We start from the raw sequence: 23,406 nt of genomic DNA on the forward strand, positions 1-23,406 counted from the left end.
CTGCCGGTGTTGAGACTTGCTGCTTGATCCTCTTCTCTGCTTACCTGAAAGTTTGGACCTCCCTTTCTCCTGAAAATAATTGTGTGTATACGACTTTTCAATAAGGATGCTGCGCTTGGGACTGCAGGAGTGTCCACAATTCAACATTTTTCTTTACAAAAAAAGCACATTTATTGTAAGAAAATAGTGAATTTAGCTTCAAGAGATATTTACACATCATAAAAACAAGCTACTTTTTGTTGCTTCAGCAGCTTTAGAACTTTTGTGATGAAGCAGCAGAAGCTGGAGATGTTGCAGGCATGCTTTCTACACCTGTGGGGATATGGCTGGATTTGAGCAGCCAGCAGGAAAGCAAACAGCTTGTGGTGAAAGGAGCAGTGTAAATCCAATGTTCTGAAAAATATCTACTTGGCAGAGAACGAGTAACATCCACCAGAGAAAATAGAAGTTATAGACTTTATCCCAGTATCACGTACTGATGAGTCACAACTGATAAGAAATCTAAATGCTTCAATGTTTTTTATTTATTTTATTAAAATGAAGCAGAATGAGGAGATTGCAGAAACAATGAGAGCTGTTCATTTACGCAGGGATGTAGAGCTTTTTAGTTACTGTACAAAACTTTTTTTTTATTTTTACATCTTTCCTTGCAGTCTAGAGTAAAATAGGGTTGGGGTTAATGGCTTGAAAAAGAGGAATATTGAGCTTTTGTAGAGATACAATACCTTGAAAATTTCATAACAACCAGTGTGGTAGTCATCATGTACCATCTTGTCAAAAAATAAACACCCTTCTTAGAGAGAAACAAGCGTTTATATGGACCTTTATGGTGTCTCCTGGATGGATTAGGAATACGTAAAGATGAGCATTGCTCCTGCAGCCATCTTTAATATTAAAACAGAAAAAAATAAATATGTCAAATTTCTCTTCATTTACACCAAATCCAGTGTTTCCAACCAGAACAAAGTCAGGTACAAACCCACATCTCACACACTGTTTCAAGAGGAGCGGAGGCTCTGAGAAGGTACATGTAGCTTTGAGGATGTTGCATCAGCAGCCGCTCACTCCGGCTTTCATCTCTAAGTGAGCTATGAGAGTGACCGTGCGCTGGGCTGCTGAGGCAGTCGCCATGGCAACCACCTGCTTGCCATGCTCTAGGGAGGATTATGATCGCGGATGCATGCCGCAGCCTCACCGGTGTTTACAGTCGTTTCTGTTCCTGCATGTTGAAGGCAGCCTGGAAATGAAACGGCGGATACTGAACACACCATGTCGAGGACACTCATCGCTCTGATTGATGGCACTCGAGTGAGGCCGACAGTAACTGCGAGACTTGCTCTCATAACCATAATTAAAGTGAGAAGTGCACTCTGGGAATGTGTTGCCATAACACTTGTTATGCCTTTTATTGCAGGGCTTTAAGGATAACACTTTAACCTGCTCTTATTTCCCAAAAAATACAACCTGAAGCAGCTGGAAATGCACAAAGTTTGCTGCAAAAGTTGCATAAAAAACCAGGAAATTACTTTAAATCCAAAAATCATTCACCAAAACACAGACACATTAATGTAAAACTAACACAAAAGCCTGCAACTAGAATATACATATTAGACTGTCATCTGGAAAACAACAACCACAAAGAAGGTGTGAAATGATAAATACCTTTGGAAGCAATAAAAACAAATCTCTGTATGAACACCAACACTGACTGGTTAAAAAGAAACATCCTGTCACATCAAGAACTGTACATTTGTGTAGCACTGCTGCTGTGTACAAGCTGGATGACTCAAACCTGCTGAGCTGCCCCACATACAGAACAAGACCCACACCACGAACCGCCTGCAAGCCGATCCCCCGGGAAATAAAGTTTTATCATCATTTAATCTACAAAAACTTTCAACCCAGATCTGTGTAACATGAATCATACTTATGAAAAAAGTTGGCTTCTTTAAAAGAAAATGTGATTATAGGCACAAAAACATTCCCTGCAAACATTAACAATAATAAAAACTTAAAGGCATTTAAACTTATTTCTTTGTTGCATTTAATTTAGTTTATCTTGACGTTTTTTAGGATTAAATGAGTCGGAAGTTGTTGTCCAATGTCATGAATAACAACATCATGTCAGTTTTTAATGCTATTAAATAAAAGTTCAGCTGAAATCAAATTCCATTCCCCGTGTTTGCTCTTCTCACTACGTAACACATGACCTCACTTATAATATTTCCTGCACAGATGCCACCAGATGTGCTCCATAGAAGTTGAGTGAAGACCTTTTGTGTTCAAATCTACTTGGTAAGCATATTTATCACCGTTACGACGAGCAGCACTGGCAGATCAAGACGAGACGATCCGCTCCACCAGCTGGTTTTAAAGTTCAGTCAGCCCATCATACAGGGCAGCTGGGATTTACTGTCAGCAGATGTGTTTCTAATGTGTTCAAATGTCTCGCATTTGATTTCATTGCCTGAAACAGGTCTGGGTTTAGTTTTTTCTTTGTTCGATTCACTCGGATCAGGGCTGATAACAGTTGAAATTATGATCTAAAGATCTAAAGGCAACTGGATTTTTTTTCTTGTGCCTTGAAGCTGTTTCATCTCTCATCTGAAAGTCTGTGGGGAGTTTCACACAATAAAGGTTATTATGATCATAGTCCGTCATCAGTCCTTCACACTATTTGGTTGAAACTGCCCCTACAAGGATGGAGAGAAAACGGGAAGAACATATATGCATCAAGAAAGATATCAGTTCCCCAGCACCCACAATAGAGCCTTGTTTTATAACAATTCACACACTGGACCTCCGGCTTAAGGATCTCATAGCTCCAGATTTTCCCACCAGTAGGTGGTTCCTAGAGGTTCTCAAAGAAGCAGCTCCCAGTCTGGCTTCAGGAAGCAGACCCCCTCTCTACCTTCAGATCACCCTGAAACTTTCCTTTCTGATGAATCTTATAGTAGGCCTGGCTTGGTGACCCTGATCCATCCTTTTAGTCCTGCCGCTGTAGGTCAAAGCTGCTGCAGGACGACCCACGATGCACTGGGTAATTTGTCTTTCTCTTTTTCAGCAGGCCTCCTTGGCTTAGAGTCATGGTGACCCCTCTGTCCTGTCTTCTCCACCTCCAATTGGTCTAGTTTTCCTCTCCGCTGTCACCTTATGCAGCTCAGGATAGAGGGTTGAATCTGTTGGTTTCCTTAGCTCGACAATTCATTTTATGACTGGGTTCATATCAACACCATTGGCATAAATTGGATTAAAGTGGATCATATAGTACATTTGTATTAACTGGATTATAACGGGACATCAGTGACCTGCTGTCTTACATGGACTGTTGTGAATTGGCACTTTAAATAAATAAATAAAACTGAATTAAACTGAATTGATTTAAAACAAATTAAACTGAAACGACTTTAAATGAACTGAAATGTATTTAATTTAACCAAAAAGAAGTAAATTAAATTGCATTTATTGTGACCAAAACAGTTTTGAACTGAACTAAATTGAACTGAATTTAGTCACCACCATGTGGAAAAGTCTTCCTTTTAAAACTCTCCAGCGACTGGTTAGAGCTCAGGCCTTTCAGGTGAGACATGAAGCATCTTCAAGAACCAAGAAAAAGAAGTTCAGTGGTTTGTTTCAAGCTCTCAGCATTACCATAACCTAGATGATGAGAATGTACACCAACATACTGTTTGTAATTTAGCACTAGCTTTTATTTGCTTTATTTGTCACTTACATTTCCTTTGCAAATTCCTTCTGGTTCTGATGTTGCTTCTCTTCTTGCTGAACTGGGACAACTGAACTCACCTTTAATAAACATGGTGCCACAGGACAGGTGTAACATGACCTGACACCATGAAACCAAACCACTGCCGCTGGTATAAGGCTGTACAGACAGTAGATACTGTCATGAAGCCAGCTATTGTAAATTCTGCAGTTTGTTTAGTCTTTATTACCACTCGAGTTGAAACCACCAACATTTTGCAAATGAAACCAAAATGAATCATCAGCCCATAAAAATCTCATTCTGAGGCTGACGACAGATACTGGACGTTAAAGCTGCTGCTGAACTGTGGCAAACAGTAGAAACTAATCTTGATATGTCACACAGAAGCTTGTTTTCTCCATCAAACATTGTGCTACAGGTATAAAACACAACACACACATACGCTCAGTCTATCAGGGGCACACAAGCTCAGAAACACACTAACAACCTCAGTCGTCGTCCCGCTGGTCGAGTAACGGCGACGCGTCGAGCAGGCATCCTCTGAAATATCCAATTAGGGAGTGACTCAGCTGAATCTGGCTGCGTCTTGACAGGAAGTGGCCTTCGTCTGGGTAGATCTGCCCCACAAAGAACCAGAAGAGCACAGAGGAGGAGGACAAAAACACAAACAAGGTCACTGAAACTTTTCACACACAAAAAAAATGTCTGAATTGAACTCGAGGGTTAATTCTTTAACTTTTCTACTCAAGGTCAAGGTTTCGTCAGTGAACTGTGATCAGAAATTCTCTATATCTACACAACAACGACTTTTAGTTATTCCTAACCATTATTCAGACGAAGTGTGATACCTGGATCATACTGAGACCTCTTCTTGAATTATTTGGAGTAAATACTTTATCTTAGTTTATTGAAATAATATAGATTTTTCCTTGTCAACTTCATTGTATTTGTTAATTTTCACTATTTTCTTTTGCATTTCAGGGTTCAAAACGTTCCAAACCCGTTATCCAAAAATGGCCATTTAGCACTAGTAAGAAGGTAAGAGAAAAATAATGCACCTTTAATGTCAACAGGTGATTGCAATCATGATTCAGTGCATGATAGACTAAGTTTTCGCAGGGCAAAGATGGGCAGACAACCGACTTCGTGGCAACAAATGTGTTGGAAAAAAAACACGATCTTTTTTTAAAAAGTACAGAATATCATTAAACCATTTTACACACACACACACATACACACACATACATATATATATGGGTTATATTAGTGTTTGTTTCCATTTGCAGAAGAGTTCACTGAGATTTTGCAACATATGTTGTAAAATTGATGCCTGGAAATTGAACTAGAACACATCTTATTCAGACATCTATGGATTTTTTTTTAACAAGACAATGCAAAACCACATTCTGCACACAGTGCCAGGACAACACCGAGGAGGAAGATGGTACAGGTAATGGACAGAAGAAAAAAAAAAACATCTTTATAGTGCCATGAGCAGAAATGGAAACTCTACAAAGTGTTAACAGCTTTGTGTGTAAATTTTTTTTTACAATGTATTGCAGGCCTGAAACGCAAACATGGATGTTTCTAAAAACTTAAATACAATAAACAAAGAAATACCCTGGGTTTATACTGCATAAGAATAAAAGTTTGTTCATAAAGTTATCAAGTTGTTAAATTTTATTGTGTGTTTGACCATATTTTCATCATTAAACCTCAACAGGAATCAGTGGCTTTGCTTTCCGCTGGATTTCTGCTTCTTTGAGGATATAACTCCTCAGGCTAGACTCAGAAGAAGTGGGGTAGGCGCTTCCTTTCAACAATTATTGCCAGCAGTTATAGTAGCCTGTTGACGACACATGGATGCTCCCTTCGGGAAAGTGAGGCGCTGATCAAAAGCTCAGCATGTCGACTGTTGACGTGTCTGAGTTGTTTACTTCAAAAGGGAGTTACAGAAAAGCAGTGGAAAATGAAGCACAATATTATTTCTAGATTTAAAAAATATATCGAGTGGATTTAATCTTTTGGACCAAGACTGGTCTTCTTGAGGATGATTGAAATTAGTTTTTATTTTTACACAAAAAAACTTTTTAGAACCATAAAATGTATTTGAAATTCTAATAGAGATCCTGAGTTTACCCAAATTTATTAAAATTCCCATTAATATGAGGAAACAAGTATGAACTGAAGCCTAATATGTGCACAATACTTCCTTTTGGAATGAAGTAGTCTTAAAGACGAAGTATGTGAGAGTTACTGACATTTGGTGGTAAAGATGTGCATAACAGTGACAATGCACAGTTGTAAACAGATGGTGGAGAAGAGAAGCATCTAAAAGTTGCAGGATCGTAGTTGAACTTGGCCAGCAGTGTTATGAGATGCTCTTTGTTATTCTGTACGGGTGTAGCTGTTGGTTCTTAGTGTTTCTGGGTCAACTGAAGAACCATTGCTTTCTATCTGGTGTATCTTTATCTCTTCTTTCTCCTCTCCTCTTTACTTTTCTGTTCACCCATTATCCTTTTTTGTCCCCCTGTCAGGTCCAATAATTTTATGTAAATTCAGTAAAAAAAACAATTGTCTAATAAAAAAACAACAACAAAAATCTGATTATCATGAGGAGCCTTTTACCCATAAAGCGCCTCTTGGCAAACAAATTTGTTCAGCTCAACACAGCAGTCAGACCATCATTCTGCTGCTACCATGCTGAACAAAACAAGTTAAAAAATAAATAAAATTCTTCCAGAAATGCTTCAGGTGCAGCGATGACGTGTACTGTCTTCTTCCATGTGCCTTTTAATGTATTACATTAATGCGTAATGCATTCCCAAACGGTGCTCTAACACCGATCAAACAAAGCCATGCTGCAGTTTTTAAGCTCAGAGGTTCTCACTTCACACACAGTTGTTTGTCCATTCACAGACACTGTAGAACAAATTGTGTCTATCTATCTATCTATCTATCTATCTATCTATCTATCTATCTATCTATCTATCTATCTATCTATCTATCTATCTATCTATCTATCTATCTATCTATCTATCTATCTATCTATGTTTTTATTTTATTTTATTCTATCTAGTTTAGTGAAGCTTTGTTTATGTTAAGTTTAGCTTTAGCAAAGACTTTTTAGCATTGTCTAACAAATCTTCTTAAAAGTTGGAAAAGGATTTACCATTTATGTTGAATATCAGACAGTGGGGGACACGGCTGATTATATATTTCATTGGTGATATATTGGGTGAACATGATTTACTGCTTTATTAGTGAATCGGCAGGTGGTTTTAGCTTAGCTTAGCTTAGTTTAGCTTTCAGACAGACTGAAAACAGGAAGGACTTTTAGGCTTGTCTAACAAAATCTGCCTTTTTATAAGTATAATTTTAAAAATTATTTATATTTAAAGGATTTAAGTTTGTTTTATTGGCAGCTTAACTAACCACTTCCTGTGCGATTATAAAATCATTTAACCTTCCTTCCTTTACTCCACTTCTTCACCTGTGCTGGATTAGTTCAACCGACTCGCCAATCAGAAAATTTTTCTCAAGTCTTTGGGATTGAAAAATTTCTTTAGGATCACATTTGATTTCTTCCTTTTGGACTCAGTGAGACCTGGTGAAAATTGGTTACTTGAATAAGCTGGTTTTTAGGAGCTAATATGTGCCTTTTTTTAGTGAGCAATGATTACCTGCAAAGTGTAGTTGGCCCCGATCTTTATTAAGTGCTTGATGAGCTCTGCTGAGTGCTGGAACTGAACATTTGCTGCAGAGAAAAACATGACATGTAAATAAGTGTCAGCTGGGTTAATTCTACAGCTAGATAAAAGCCCAGACTCTCGCTAAGGTCAAGTAATAAAGCTTTTCAATTGAAGAGAGGTTTATTTCAAAGCGACATATCAGCCGGCCTCTAAACCTCTCAGGTTTACCTTTTAATAACACACATTACAGTCACAATGAGACAATAAAAATGACAGCTTCTGCTCCTTTTGTAATGTAAGGAAGATGGAGATGTACGTACCGTCAGCAGTGCCGTGGACCAGAAACAGAGTTCCTCCCTGGAGACCTTTCATGTTGGGCAGGACTCTGGAAGCCTGAAAATAAAAAGCAAGTCTAATCATTTAAACTGTATATTAATAAATGTCAACTCAAATCCCAGAAACATTACAAAAAGCGTAAAAAAGACATGAAATGTGTCCCTTTGACTGATAAACTAAAGCAGGGGTTGGAATCTCTCTTGAGGGTCCTCAAATAAACATTAGGGGTTAGTGAACTGAGCAATGGAAGAAAAATAAAAATAAATAAATAAATATACATTTATAAACATTTATATAAACATTTAAATGGGTTTTCTCTCACTTTTGCGCATTTTTGCTTCTAGAGGACATGTTTGTGAGGTATATCCACTTATGTGTTGAAAAGGTATCTGAATGAAAACACCTGGGAACGTTAAAAGGAGAGAGAATATGTGGCATGAGCAAATCATTTCCCTTCAGTCTCACAGACGTTTTGAGATTACTTAATGGACAAGCTAATGGCTCTTGTAAGCCTTATGAGAGCATTGTTGTTTCTCAAAGGCCAGTGGTTTTGATTTTGGATTGGCGTATCAAAGTGTTTTGGAAATAATTGAGCAGCTAAATAAGAAGGTCAAGAAACAAATATAAATTTTGGGTTTAGCTCTTTTCTTCAGCTTATGTTCATGCAGGTCTGCACAGTGAAAGTCCACACAAAGGGATGTTATTCTCTCCTAGAGGACACTCCTGAATGCATCACTTGCAGCCCAGGCTTGTTTTCTGTTTCTTGACAGAACTCAGTGACATCCCTGTGTAACACATTTGCGTGATGCCTGCTTAGTGGATGATCATCAGAATGTAGTTCCTATAACATATAAACCAGTAGTCATCAGGCGATGGTGATAAAGGGAATAACAATACTGTCAGCAACAATACTGATGTTTAAACCATGCTGAGTTAGTACTAAGAGGTTAAATGCACACACCAATTAACAAGCTGAGTAAAGAGCCCCCAAAAATCTAAATGAAAATAAATAGGTCAAGAATTTCCCTGAAGCCACAATGATGTGTATGAAAACAGCTGCCCTCGCTAATGTGTTGTATTACTGCCCCCGGCTACCCACCCACCACCACACATACACACTGACACCCTTCTAGCTCTTATTTTTAAGCATTTCACCTCTTGAAAAAGCAATATTTTTCTTTCTTGTATTCCCTCAATGCAAATTTAAACCACGGCAAAAGTGTAGTAGCTCTTCTCTGCTCTTGCAGAGAAATACATCCCACAAATCCATCATAAATATCAATATATTGCCTGGAAATGCAGATCTCCTTAGGTTAATAATCTACACTCAAATCTAAAACACTTTTGGTAAACATTTTGATCAAGTTCGGGTAAAAAAAAGTTGTTCAAAAGCCGCGTTTAAAAGGATTGTGTCACCTTTAGACAGATCCAACATACCGGTAGTGATGTATCAGACCTAGAAAGTGGGGACTGTGAGAAGTATGCATCTCATAAAGCAGATATGTGGAATATAAATTGTTTTCTAATAGCACTTCATTGTGAAGCTCAGACAGTATATGGACTTCAGCAGGTCCCATTGAGATTCTCATGTGACTGGAAATGAAAATATATGTGATAAAGGTCTAATCTCCAGAAAGAAAATGACACTAGCACACACACTGCTGCTTGTGTTCTCTGCAAAGCAAGAAGCCAGATTGCTTTTAGATGTATTGCTCAGGGGAGTGAGGATGGTTATCTGTAATATTAAAGTAAAATCTCAATCTCGATCCCATCACTCTGGTCTTTGTCGCTGGGGCGCACAAAGGAAAATGTTCTCACTACAGTGGCTCATCGACATCCAGACTTTTTATATCCCATTTCTTTCTCTCCATCTGTGTCTCAGAGGACAGGATGATTGATGGCGTCCCACTGAATTTTGTCCGATCAGATCATGTAACCTTTTCCATCTCTGGATGTCATTTAAGGCTGATCTCCTCCTGCTGCGAGATCACAAAAATAGAGCACTCTGGCCTAGTTTTAGGCAACCCACTTCAGAAAAAAATGCATCAACGGCAACCTTCACATGGAGGACAGTTGTGGCTTTTAGCTTGCATGTAAGGTATTTCCTTACTTATGAATGTTTATCTTACTCTCACTGATGCATTTGACAAGATTTGTAAATAATAATAATAATAACCGTGTACTTTTAGGTTGTTTGTGTTTTCCTCTAAAAAATGTTTTAAACTGGAACCACAAGGATCAATTTTCCCTCACAGAGATAAAAGACAAGAACGTTATGAGAAATGTTCATCACGACCAGAAGCAGCGTTTTGTTTTATGGTGGCTGGAAGCAGGTAGCATTACGTGAAGCACCTCCCCTGAGGAGGAGACATTACTTCCAGCAGCCTCAGATTAGTGTAGATTTTTCTGTTAGTAATTTATTCCACTAGGTTTCCCTTCATTCATTAGTCAGCTCTAATATTCATTTTTATTATCCATAAATCAACATGTGGATGTTAAAGGGAATATATTTTTAAAAAGTATTAGAATAATTACTTTTTGTGTGATTAATTACTCTTATAATGCTGTAACTTTGTTAATAATGCAGTTACTTTTCGTGTGAAGTAACTAGTTACTATAATTAATTACTTTTTTAAACAGGCCCAACACTGATGAAGAGCCATATGACTTTCAACTCACTCAGAAAAATAAATTTGGAAAAAATTAATCTCTAGCTAAGAGGTGAGACCCTCACCGACATGCTGATTGTTAGTGAGCTTCAGTCTTGAATCTTCCCTGAGAGGATGTTCGGTTGATTTAAACTTGACATATTTCTCATTAATGCTGCTACCAGGGCTCTGTGTCATGATAACTTTGCACTCTCCATTTCTGAGAACTTCAGGAACATGAGGAGTAGCACAAAATGAAGAATATTAATGAAAAGCTTTCCAAAATTACTGATCTGCACATCAGGTTTCTGCAGCATTCATTTTCTTTTCAGTTAAACTGAAAAGAAAAGCAAATTAAACCCCCTGGTTCTCCATCATGATATTTCCCATCCAACGTGAACACCAGCATATTGACCCAGCTTTCCATTCTCCATCTCACAGCTTCAAAATGTTTTGTTAAAAGCTTTTGGCTTTGCATGAATTATTATATGTAGACAGAAAAAGCTTTGGCAACATAAAAAAGAGACAAAGTACCACTGAAGAGGTAGGAGGGCCAGTAGATGGTATATGTTGTAGGACTTTTACCATGGTGATAGAGGTAGGAGGGCTAGTGGATGGTATATGTTGTAGGACTTTTACCATGGCGATAGAGGTAGGAGGGCTAGTGGATGGTATATGTTGTAGGACTTTTACCATGCACATAGAGGTAGGAGGGCCAGTGGATGGTATATGTTGTAGGACTTTTACCATGGTGATAGAGGTAGGAGGGCCAGCGGATGGTATATGTTGTAGGAAGTTTTACCATGCACATAGAGGTAGGAGGGCTAGTGGATGGTATATGTTGTAGGACTTTTACCATGCAGATAGTGGTAGGAGGGCCAGTGGATGGTATATGTTGTAGGACTTTTACCATGATGATAGAGGTAGGAGGGCCAGCGGATGGTATATGTTGCAGGACTTTTACCATGGAGATAGAGGTAGGAGGGCCAGTGGATGGTATATGTTGTAGGACTTTTACCATGGAGATAGAGGTAGGAGGGCCAGTAGATGGTATATGTTGTAGGACTTTTACCATGGAGCTAGAGGTTCCACCATATGAGCTCACTGCTTTAACATTAGTTTAATTTGGATTTTTGGTTGTAATATTATGCTTAAAGGGTATTCAGTATTTGGGAAACAGGGCCTGGTGAAGCATTGGTATGTGATGAATTAAGAAGCCCGGCTCTAATCAAGTGAATGCTAGTTTGTTGATGTTTGCAAGGATGACCAGATTGCATGGACAACCTTGGTTTCTCACACTCCATCTATCTTTGGATTAAGGATTTCCTCAGTGACTGTTGAAAAAGACTCAAAGTAGAGTCCCACCTTTCCTCAGCACGGAGCACCAGCTCCCCTCAGAGGTATCTGCCGAGTTCTCAACTGGTCACTCTCTACACACATGACTGTACCCCTACTTAGCCAAGCAACTTCATGAAGTTCATGGATGGCATGACAGTGGTCGGGCTCGTCACAGTAAGACATGAGTCCACATACAGGGACAAAATCTAAAAACTGAAACAGTGGACTGGAGAAACAGATCTGACCCTCAGCCCAATGGGGTCTGTTTAAAGAGGGTTTGTGAGTTCAGGTTTCTTGGCCTGCATCTGGATGATGACCTAACCTGGAAAACCAACATCACGGTGTTCACCAAGAAAGCATTATTAACTGTTGCAATACCAAATGAACACTGGAGGTTATATTTCTTTTCACTAACGTTTAACTGTGCAAATCACATGACTTAAAAGCATTGCTGCTAAATGTAGATTTATTATGCAGTTAAATGTTTTAAAACACATAAACTTAGTACAAAAAGTAAGGAAATTAGTGTTTGGCGAATTATTTCTTTGTTGTAATGATGCTCCTTGGCAATAAATCATATACCAATAAAAAGCCTGTTCATTTCCCTTTTAAATGCTACTACATTTGTAAGGAATCGTATTTGCAGGATGAGTAGCAGGGTGAGTATGTAGGTTGCATGAATGAAAATCTTCTCATCCAATGTCAAACAGCTTTTTCTGCTACTGACTCTTGTTTGGTGCTGTTTATTGGATTTGGATAATTAAAGTCTGAAGGAACAAGACATTTTGGCAATATAACAATTCATTCATTTAAGAAGCAGGAGCCCCAGTATCATGTGGAGGAACCATATGCATCCCAGTGCTGGTCACCAGCTTGGCCACACACTACTGTGGGATAGCATCCCAGTCTTCAACCTGCATTTTTTGCAAGCCTATGAAGTTGTGTTGCTCACTCTAGTACCAACAGTCTAATTTTTCTAATGAGGAAAATGACATCATCACACTACCTCCACCAAAAGCTGTTACCTTATTGGTGCAGCAATCAGCATAGTGTTTTCCACACTGACCCCAATCCAGCTTTATTTATAAAGCTCTTTAGAACAACCACACCGGACCAAAGGTTAGTACAGAAGATCAGAATAAAAGCCACAAATAACAGTCATAAGAGCAGACACATGACATAAAATAAAATAAGTAGGTAAAAAGATAAAACACAAAAATCACAAAAAACAACATAATAAATTAAAACTAATAGAATAAAAAATAAATAAGATCAACATCTTACATGGTGATAAAGCCAAAATGAAAAGACTGGTGTTAAGGAGAGATTAAAAACCCATTTTTCACTCTCTGGAGACTGGCAGTGGAGGATGCACTAACCCTTATGTAAAGTGATTTACAATAATCCAAGATCAGCATCCACTATGACCCTCAGGTTTGTAATAGTTGGCTTAATATATTGAACCGGAGGAACTAAATCCATATCTGGGGTTACAGTGGAACTGCCACAACTGCTGGAGGCAGAATTTGAATTGATCACAGAACATAACGTTCCTCCACATGTCCAGGATCCAGTGCACATGTTGGCAACACCAGCACAAACACTTTGACGGGGAAGGGGAGTCAATAGAAGAATCGGTGTGTTGCACCATCTTGCAGCACCACCATTACTGCGGTGGCGAGACCTAATTACCTGCTACCACCTGACGATGTTAGTCAGACACTGAGGCAAATCTTATCTGGTAAGCTCAAAGTTGTGCTGTTTTTTCATATTAACTAGACACATTAAATATGCTTCATCTGACAAACTGCCTTTAATGGCAGACAATCCACACTGGAATATTTAAACACAAATCTTGTTATAATAAGATTAAACGTTGGTAAACAAATAGCTTCAAACTCTTGTGAAGGCTGTCAGTTTTCTACTTTATCAGATATGTGACCTAGTTTTGTTACTCTAGTCTTTAGGCTGCAAGACACCGTGTACTTTATCTGTTTGTTTTACTGACTGAAAGATTTCTATTTTTTGTCAGAATGTTGCCCTGATAAGAGCAAGTAATATTACTTTTAACGATGCCACCAAAAAGAGTAATTCACTCCAAGCAACTTCACCGTCTCTTGTCTCTCAGTCCATTAACATTTATTAAATAACAAACGTTACCCACTGTGCCACGTTAAGCTTAATGGCAACATAGATACGTACAATTTAATCTTGTCATTTCAGTTCAGCGTTATTTGTTTAGCATCTCTCAAGGTATTTTTCAGACATAATCAATTCAAGCCAATTCATTCTGATCCAATTAAAACAGATCAGCATAAGTCCAGTTTGTAACTGTCTGTACAAGCCAATTCATAAAAAAATAATTGCCCAGTTAAGGAAACATCTGTTCACCAAAACTGACTGTGCTGTAAGGAATAGAGTCCAGTGTTTTGCCCTTTCCTCCCATATTATTATTGGACCCGCCTGCCCGTCAGACAGAAAGTAAAGGTCCTTGTTCTTCATATTCACTTTTTTCCATAAATGAAGCTTCCCATTACTGCCAAGACCAGCACAAGTCCTTCCAGAAAACTATACGATTCTCTTCTCTTCTGCTCTGGCATGCACAGGAACGTTACCGGAGTAATTGTGGAGCGTCGACTTCTGATATTTGCCCGGGTTGGTACGTAGCAGAATAAGCTGTGTGGCACTGAGTTTTTCATGGGTGCAACCCACATACTCAGCCCTGCTGCTCATCCCTTGCACCATTTAAAACGCTGGGTTTGGTATAAGATTTATGGCCAAGAAGCATTATTACAACAAAGAAATAATTAAACATAAACAAGTATACTTATATTTTAATATATATTTTTATGGGTTTATTTATTAGATTTTGTGAAGTGCTCTCCTTGCACTGAATGGGACCACATACAATGTTATTGTACTTTTGTATTATGACAATAAAGTTTCTGACTCAGATTCTAAGTGAATGGTTTACAGATCAAAAGCCAAACCAAAAGTAAGACTGACAGCAAACACAGAAAGACAAGGAAATGTCTTGGCAAACGGTGAAATTAACTCAAGTAAACAATGTGGTAACCTCAGTGACATTGCCTTGCAACATGTTATATATTGAACTGTACTTGGAGGTGTACACTCTTTATATAATACTCATTTGGGTGAAGATGTCAAGCAGAATCTGCACAGTTCTCAGCTGCACCAGTGATAAACACAATCCTTTACTTCATAAACAAGATCATCTGAGCATTTGGGGATCACTAAGTCATCTGAAAAGAAAACTTAAATACAGGAAAATACAGGAAAGAAAACAAGACTAAACAGAAAGCAAATAGGCTTACTTGGTATCTGCTCTCTTCGGTTAAAGCAGAGCCAAAGTATCTCTCAGAGAAGGCTGAGGCTGGAAGCAAAGAGATTATGAGATTAAGTTCCTTCTTTATACTTTTAACAAATATAGACAAAGATCTGGCATGCATGATTGGTTTAAATGGGTTGTAACCACCATAAAAAAGCTCATTCCTTTTTCCTTTTGCTTCTAAAGGCTATTAAACAGTAAACACATCCAGGAGCATCTCGTCAGCTGTACAGGAGTCCTAACTCTGAGGAGAACTTTATATCTTTCAGTCCAATAAGCCTGAATTCCCAAAAGCAGAGCCTCAAGATAACCCTGATAAAGGTTATGTGAGAGAAGATCATGTAGGATAAAAATGTCACGAAGAAGGAAATAAGAGTTGGTTCTGCAGCAGCAGAAGTAATAAATATTTTTATACTCCTGCAGCATGCAGTAATGATGATTTTTATTTCTGCTCACCATACATGGTCCAGTCAGTGACAGGAGCCTGAACCGCTGCACACCTGATCAGTCTCTCAGTTGATTTCAGCATCATTAGCGTGAGGTAACCACCATATCCCTGCAGAGGCATGCACACAGGAAGACCCTCAGTAATAATCACACACTATGTAGCAGCTAAATCTGCAAAAATGCAGCTTAGTTTACTATTCTGTGTGTAAAATCTGAATCTGCAACCTACTGATAACACAAGGACGAGTTACTTAAAATGTAAATCAGATAAAAGGGCAATACAATTAAAATACTCAGCTAAACTGCTCACAAACTTCCATGGGTGCTTTTATTAAAACGCTTTGTTTGTAGAACTCAGATAAAAATCTGAACATAGTCTAATTTGCTTTACAGATGATCCTGATTAGGAATTACTGAGTCATTTATCAATTCAGTCAATGTGCTGCAACTGAAAAGTGAAGGTCTGATGGACGGACCTCTCCGAAGACTCCGACACGACTGCGATCAATGAACGGCAGCTTTACCAGGTATCTGCAGAAAAACAGAGGAGTGTTTACAAGATCGTGAGAGGCAACAGAGATTTTTATTTTATTTCATTTAACACATCACACTATCAGCTGCAGTTCCACCAATCAGGAGGCCAGTGGCTAAAACCAGAGGGAATTACTGACAGCCTGCCTTTCATGTCTTGACTAATCGTGTCAGAGAAAATTTAATGAAGGAAAGAAGGATGTCAGTCTGGCAAGACATCAATCTGTTGGGTTTAATGTGGTAACCAAACCTACACTACGGAAGCTCGGACAGGCCAAGGAAAAAGAATAGAAGAAATACCTTAACTGAATTTTATTTATTCACCAGGTAAATATATAATTTCTGTAATCATTTCATAGTAATCAGTCATTTTTCTTTACTTGCTAATATTGAGAGCTGAGATCTAAAACATGAGATGGTGGTGAAAACGTCCCTCGAGGCTAAAATGAGTTTATTAAGATGAAACCTGCATTTTGTCCAAACGTAAAAATCAGAAGGGAAAACATTTAAATCAGACTCTATACTTTACCTACCAAGTTTAATTTTTTTAACTTAATAATTTAAATTAACATAGAACAATACTTTTATAAAATTAAATCAATTAAAAATATTAATAGCTTAAATTTTTTAATTTTCTATAAATTATGAATAATTGAATGTTTATAATACCTCTACAAGGGTCAGTAAAGTCATTTAATTTGTTTTAATTTAATTTTATGTGGTTCTTCTCTGGGTTTCATTTGATTGCAGAACAAGCCCAGATCATCAACCCTCCACCACCATGCTTGACAGTCAGTATGAGGTGTTTGTGCTGACAAGATGTGATTGGTTTCCTTTAAAATCTGCTGCTGTACTTTATGACCAAACATCTAAACTTTGGTTTGGTCTGGTCCAGAAATTTAATATTTAACAAGCTACCTGCAGACAGGACAGCCTGAGATGTAGCTCTTAGATTTTTAACAGTTTCTTTGACCTTTCGACTAAATTTGCTGGGACATCCACTTCTGCGAATATGGCAGCTGTTTACTTGTAAATAATCGCTCACTGTAATTTCAAAGACTTCTTTATTTTGCATTTCAAATCTGGTTTAAAGAGATTTATTCTGTAAATCTTCCCATCACTTTAATTTAAAATATATTTCATATATAAAATGCTAACAATACCGTCCAGACCACAAGAATAAAGATGCAGATGTGTGTTACGCACTCCAGAGCTGCTATCTGGTCGTCTGCGTCCACCGTGCCGAGCCTCTGATGGACCTGCTGTAAAACCCTGTGGAAAGACAAAGACCATGAGGACAGAAAGTCTTATCCGGATAATTTTTCCACTAAAAGTGCTGCTGAGTTTTAGCACCTTTGACCTCGGAAGCCCGATCCCCTGCCGTCAAGCCGCACCACGATAACCTGCTCGGATCCTGATAGCACCGAGTCCCAGCCCAGCCTGAACTCCTCAGTCACCGCCTGTTCTCCTGGAGCGCTGCCGCTGTCAAGACATGCACCAACTCATTTTTGGGGGAAAAATGGCCTCATTACTGGAATAAGTCTCTTTACCTTTAGATTAAGATTTGCTCTTTTTTTGAAGAAAACATTCCTGAAAATTTAAGCTGTATAGAGGCTTTTGGCCTATGAAAAGGATGCTATAGTTCTGTGTATTTAATTAACACAATTTTATCTTTATATTAAAATGTCATGTATTTAAAAATTAAACTATATAAAATAATTAAAAAAAGGTTATAATCTCCTTTTCTTCATATTTTCATAAATCCTTTTCATGCATGTTCAGAAAGCAAAAAATGCATGAAATCATTATATTTCTTGGGCTAAGGGGGTTTTAAATTTAGTTTCTGATTTTTTTTTCCTGTTCTTTATGGACAAAGTCAAAAAGAATTTGACTAATTCAACTTTTGAATGAATCAAATGTTAGTCAGCCTTTGTGGTTAAATTTAATTCAGTTTAATTCAACCACATGAGACCAGAATCTGACAGACTAGAGGGTGTGTGCCACCATCAGATAGCCACATTGGCCCAGTTCTGGTCCAGATGCTCCATTTTCTGGCTTTGTTTTATTATCCTGTAAGGGATCCACTACATTTATAGATGGTTCAAACCAACAATGCTAAAGAGGTAGTGGGGTACTTCTCACGAGCACCAACAGACACAAACTGCATGAGGTTATTTCAGACCAAGTCCTCAGTTTAAAAGAAAACTAAATTGTCTTGTTAAAATGTGGGGGAAATGTGGGGGTAAAGTGCTTTACAGAAACATTAAAACACCAGAAAATAAAAAAGCCTAATTTGAGGGAAAAGAAGGAAAAAGGAAAAATAACATTGGGTAAAGACAGTACTAAAACAGGATCAAGTTTAAAGATTCCAGCTTAAAAGAAACAGATGCAGATTTGGACTTCTAAATAAAATCTAGTGAAATGCAGCAGAGAACAGGTGCGTCTTTAACCAAGATTTAAATAAACTGAGTGTTTCAGCTGATCTGAGGCTTTCTGGGAGTTTGTTTCAGACATGTGGAGCATAGAAGCTGAATGCAGCTTCTCCATGTCTGGGTCTGAGTCTGGGAACTGATAAGAAACTGGATCCAGATGGCCTGAGGGTTCTGGTAGGTTCATATTGGGTCAAGAGCTCACTGATGTATTTTGGTCCTAAACCATTCAGAGCTTTATAGACCAGCAGCAGAACTTTAAAGTCTATTTTCTGACGAACAGGCAGCCAGTGTAAAGACCTCAGAGCTGGACTGGTGGGATCCACTTTCTTGGTTTTAGTGAGGACTCGAACAGCAGAGTTTTGAATCAGCTGCAGGTGTCTAACTGATTTTTTAGGTAGAACCTGTAAAAACACTGTTACAATAATCAAGCCGACTAAAGATGAAAGCTGGACTAGTTTTCCAGGTCCTGCTGAGACATCAGATCTTTTATCCTTGATATATTCTTAAGGTGATAGTAGGCTGATTTTGTAATTCCCTTAATGTGTTTCTCAAAGTTAAGGTCTGAGTCCATCAATACACCCAGATTTCTGGCCTGTATGTGTATAGACTGAAGCTCTGTGGTGACACTTAATTGTTTCTCTTTGGCTCCAAAAACCATCACCTCAGTTTTGTTTTTGTTTAACTGAAGAAAGTTTAAACACTTTCAGTCATTAATCTCCTCAATGCATTTACCAAGAGCCTGTACAGGGCCTCTGTCTCCTGGTGACATTGTAATAACTATCTGTCATCTGCGTAGCTATGGTAACTATTTTTATTGTTATTTATGATCTGTGCCAGTGGGAGCATGTAGCTGTTAAACAGAAGAGGCCCCAGGATGTAACCTTGGGGAACTCCATGTGTAATTCTTGTCTGCTCAGATGTAAAATTACCAATTGACACAAAGTACTTTCTATTCTCTAAATAAGACTTAAACCAGTGTAGCACAGTGCCAGAGAGGCCCACCCAGTTCTCCAGTTGTTTAAGTAATATATTGTGGTCAACTATATTTAATGCAGCACTGAGGTCCAGTAAAACTAAGACTGACATTTTTCCATCGTCTGTATTCAAACATATGTCATTAATGACTTTGGTCAGAGCAGTGCTGTGGTGCTGTCTAAAACCTGACTGGAAGACATCATAGCAGTTGTTTTGTGTTAAAAAGTCATTTAGCTGATGAAAAACTGCTTTTTTGACGCTCTTATTTTGGAACAAAAGATTCGAGATCGGCCTGTAGTTGTTAATTTATGTCTTGCCTAGACTGGGAAGACGCCCGTAATTAAAAACAAGTTCACAATCTGTAACAGAACAGGCTCCGGAGTCTTTGAGATCTTTATGAAAAACCTGTCTGCAGGATGTTCGAACAGCAAGAGGACACTCCTGACCCAGGAGTGTTTGTTCCTCAGTTGTAAATTATAAGAGTGAAGTTTCTCTTTATATGTGTCATAATAAACCTGTAGATTTGTTTTTCTCCATCTGTGCTCGGCTTTCCAGCACCCTCTTTTGTCATTTTTCACTAGTGGGGAATTTATCCATGAAGACTTTTTTCCTTCCAGAGACAATATTCACCTTAATAGGAGCAATGGCATTCATAATATTTAACATTTTAGCATTAAAACTAGTGACAAAGTCAATGACTGAACCCCCCGACAAGGCAGGTGTTAAAGAGAAGACCTGGTTAAACATCCCACTCATGTTTTCAGTTATACACCGTTATATAAGAGTAAGGATGACGATGACCTATTGGGGGTTGGTGGGGTGAAGGTTCACCATCCTGGTCCCTGGTGCTGTTGAGGGGGTTGGGAGCAAATAAAGATCCTTCTACTTGCCTCTGATGGTGTCTTGGTTTTTTCTAGGCTGAGTGGGGGCAGATGCAGCTCGTCCTCTGGGTTTCCACTAGGTTTTTTTTTTGTCTATCCTATGAGATAACTCCTCCTGTATCTCAGTCTTGGCACTGAGTGCAGAGGGATGACGCAGGAAGTAAAAAAGGTTGGAGGTGAACAGTTTCACCCCTGACTTGATAAAATGTGTCTATCTTAGAAAGATGCCTGTGTTCCCAGAAAATGTAAAAATTGTTAATTAAATGCAGTTTGTTGTTAGCGCTTGCTGATTTGAGTCAATCATTCAGTGCCAGTAAACTACTAAATTTTTCCTCTGCTGTTCTGACGGGTGGCAAGGGTCAGCTGATGAATACAGCTGCTTTTAAAGATCTACAATCTACAGAGTACTTTCTATATAAAATGTACAGTTTACAAGTTCTTCACCCGGCGATCATATAAAAGAGAAAAGAATCCCTGTTGTTTTTTTTTTTGTTTGTTTTTTTGTATGAGAGAAAGCATCAGAGCAAATATGACTTGTGTATAACCAGATTTCAAGCAATCCATGAAGGCATATTTATGGATATAAACAATATGGTACAAGCTCATTATGTAACCAATTCCAGTCATTGTCCTGGACTAAGTGGCATTGTCTTTAAGAGAGTAATGGATGATTTTTGTAATTTATGCATATGTCACTTGTACATGCTCGTAACTGCTTTTGCTGATCAGAAAGTTAAGCTAGTGTCAATTGAAATATGCAGTGAGTCTGTCTTTACCAAGGAAATTAGAGCGACTCCGGACTGTTCAAACTGCTAAGTCAAGAAGGCAAATGAACAGGAACTGTGTTTACCCATCTTTGTGGCTGGCAGTGCTGACTTAATCCCCGTTTATCCATGTGATGTCAATAAAGACGTGGACGGAGAAGTCAAGAGAAAGAGGCCGAAATAGGAAGCAGCATGTCCCCCTTTTAACTATTTTATAGACCCACCCCTGCATTTATGTTTCCCACTTTCTTAGGTAGTTTTAAGTGCTAGGTTGTTATGGAATCATAGCATTTTGAAGCACTGGGACTGATGGGAAAAGCTAGTCTCTGTCAAGCAAACCATGTTACCACCTCTAGGATGACATTGCACAGAAAGCCGTCTACAATTGCTCCTGTTGTTTTATATAATTCATCCGAGCCAGCAGCAACAAAGGAGTGAAGTGTTTCATTCACAGGTGTCCTCGCTGGATTTGACCTTTGCAGTTGCATTGATGTGATCAATGTAAGAGCAAAACATGCAAATGCAGTAAAGTAAAGAAGGCTTACATAATGAGGAGAAGACCGTAGAGGAAAGACTCTGAGAAGTCAGGAGGATAAATGAGCTTCAGAGGCAGCTCTGCAGGAAGAGACACAACATTAGCAGGAGGAGAGGTGACCGACACACAGCAAAAAAAAAAAAAATTAAAAATAAATCAAAAAGGTCAGCAGCAGGACGGCAGCCAAACAGACAGATACAGACTCGTGTCATTCACTCTGAGAGGCTCAATTATCTCACAGAGCTCACACGCCAACACAGCTGTTAAGTGCAGATAATTTGTACCAAAGTTGTCATTTGTGATCATCTGGATATCTGTCAGAGTCGTCCTTCTGGTCGCCAGTGCAGACTGCAGAGGGAGGTTGTTCTCCAGGATGAAATATGCTGAAAATAACAATTACATATAAAAAACCCTGTTATTTGTATACAGAGCATATACAGGAGGTGTGAAAAAGTCTGTCATGTGTTGTGAAATGCAAACTTTACAGAGACAAAAAGGTATGAGTTCCAAAACATTTCTGGCTTCAATACAGGAAAGTTTAAAGACAAGTGAGTTTGTGTCATTTCTGTTTTCTGTTTATAACAAAAACTTAGAAGTGGAATCACTTTTATTACATAAATCTTACTTTGGAAGCTGCTCTATGTTTACTTTCAAGTGTTAAATTCACTTGCTGTCGCTTGTGGACTAGGCTAGAAAATGCAAACTATGAGGCCTCTTTGGATCTACGCTCACTGGCCACTTTATTAGGTACACACTTTCAAACATCTACTCATCCGATCGCGTGGCATCAAATCAATGCATTTAGTCATGTGGACATGATCAGGATGACTTGACTTCAGAACGAGGAAGAAAGAGGATTTGAGTGACTTTGAACATGGAGTGGTTGTTGGTCTGAGTATTTCAGAAACCGCTGATCTAAGTGGGCAGACTGGTTGGAGATGACAGTAAAACAAGAGGAAGTCAAATAAAGACTGGTTCCAACCAAGGTGTGCAGAATAGCATCTCTGTATGTACAACACATCCATTCATGAAGCAGATGGGCTACAGCAGCAGAAGACCACACCGGGTACCAATGGAAATATAATTGTGTGGGAGATATTTTTTTGTCACACTTTGGGCCCCTCAGTACCAACGTGGCCTGGTTTAACCACCACAGCCTACCTGAGTATTGTTGCTGACCATGTCCATTCCTTTATGACCACAGTGTAGCATCTTCTGATGCTACTTCCAGCAGGATAAAGCACCATGTCACAAAGCTCAGATCATTTCCACCTGCTTTCTAGAACATGACAATGAGTTCACTGGACTCCAACAAACTCCACAGTCACTAGATTTCAATCCAGTAGAGCAGCTTTGGGATGTGGTGGAACAGGAGATTCTCATCATGGATGCAGCCGACAAATCTGAGGAATGTTTCCAACACCTTATTGAATTTATGACCAAGAATCAAAGCAGTTCTGAAGGTCTAAGGGGGTCCAACCTGGTACTAACAAGATGTACCTAATAAAGTGGCCAGTGAGTATATTTACTACACAGTCTTAAGGCTGGTTTACACTGTCTGTTTCTCAGATGTTCTTGATAACAGATGACTAACATGAAACAACTGTGGTGATCATTTTTGTGGATAAATTTTAGAGCATGATCCTACAACTTGCATCTACTAACCAACCAACAGGAGCATAGAATGGAGAGATGTTACGGTAAATGAGCTAAACAGAACCTGTGGAATCTGAAGAAGTCTCTGTATGATGGTC

General features: G+C 38.6%; 1 protein-coding gene across 2 annotated transcripts in view; it reads right to left on the reverse strand.

Moving 5' to 3' along the window:
* Positions 1-1,377: 1,377 nt before the first annotated feature.
* LOC121635798 (inactive dipeptidyl peptidase 10-like) overlaps positions 1,378-23,406 on the reverse strand; it is a 119,885-nt gene continuing 97,856 nt past the window's right edge. For both annotated transcript variants that reach the window (XM_041979135.1, XM_041979136.1), the window contains exons 18-27: positions 21,937-22,035; positions 21,663-21,732; positions 17,419-17,547; positions 17,272-17,337; positions 16,011-16,065; positions 15,544-15,643; positions 15,074-15,132; positions 7,737-7,809; positions 7,408-7,481; positions 1,378-4,341 (exon numbers count right to left, since the gene is read on the reverse strand). In XM_041979135.1, coding sequence (XP_041835069.1) covers positions 4,213-4,341; positions 7,408-7,481; positions 7,737-7,809; positions 15,074-15,132; positions 15,544-15,643; positions 16,011-16,065; positions 17,272-17,337; positions 17,419-17,547; positions 21,663-21,732; positions 21,937-22,035 — 854 coding nt within the window. In that variant the 3' untranslated portion in view covers positions 1,378-4,212. The remainder of the gene's footprint in view (positions 4,342-7,407; positions 7,482-7,736; positions 7,810-15,073; positions 15,133-15,543; positions 15,644-16,010; positions 16,066-17,271; positions 17,338-17,418; positions 17,548-21,662; positions 21,733-21,936; positions 22,036-23,406) is intronic.

This window comes from Melanotaenia boesemani, chromosome 24, assembly GCF_017639745.1.
Source record: "Melanotaenia boesemani isolate fMelBoe1 chromosome 24, fMelBoe1.pri, whole genome shotgun sequence".
In the NCBI taxonomy this organism is placed as follows: domain Eukaryota; kingdom Metazoa; phylum Chordata; class Actinopteri; order Atheriniformes; family Melanotaeniidae; genus Melanotaenia; species Melanotaenia boesemani.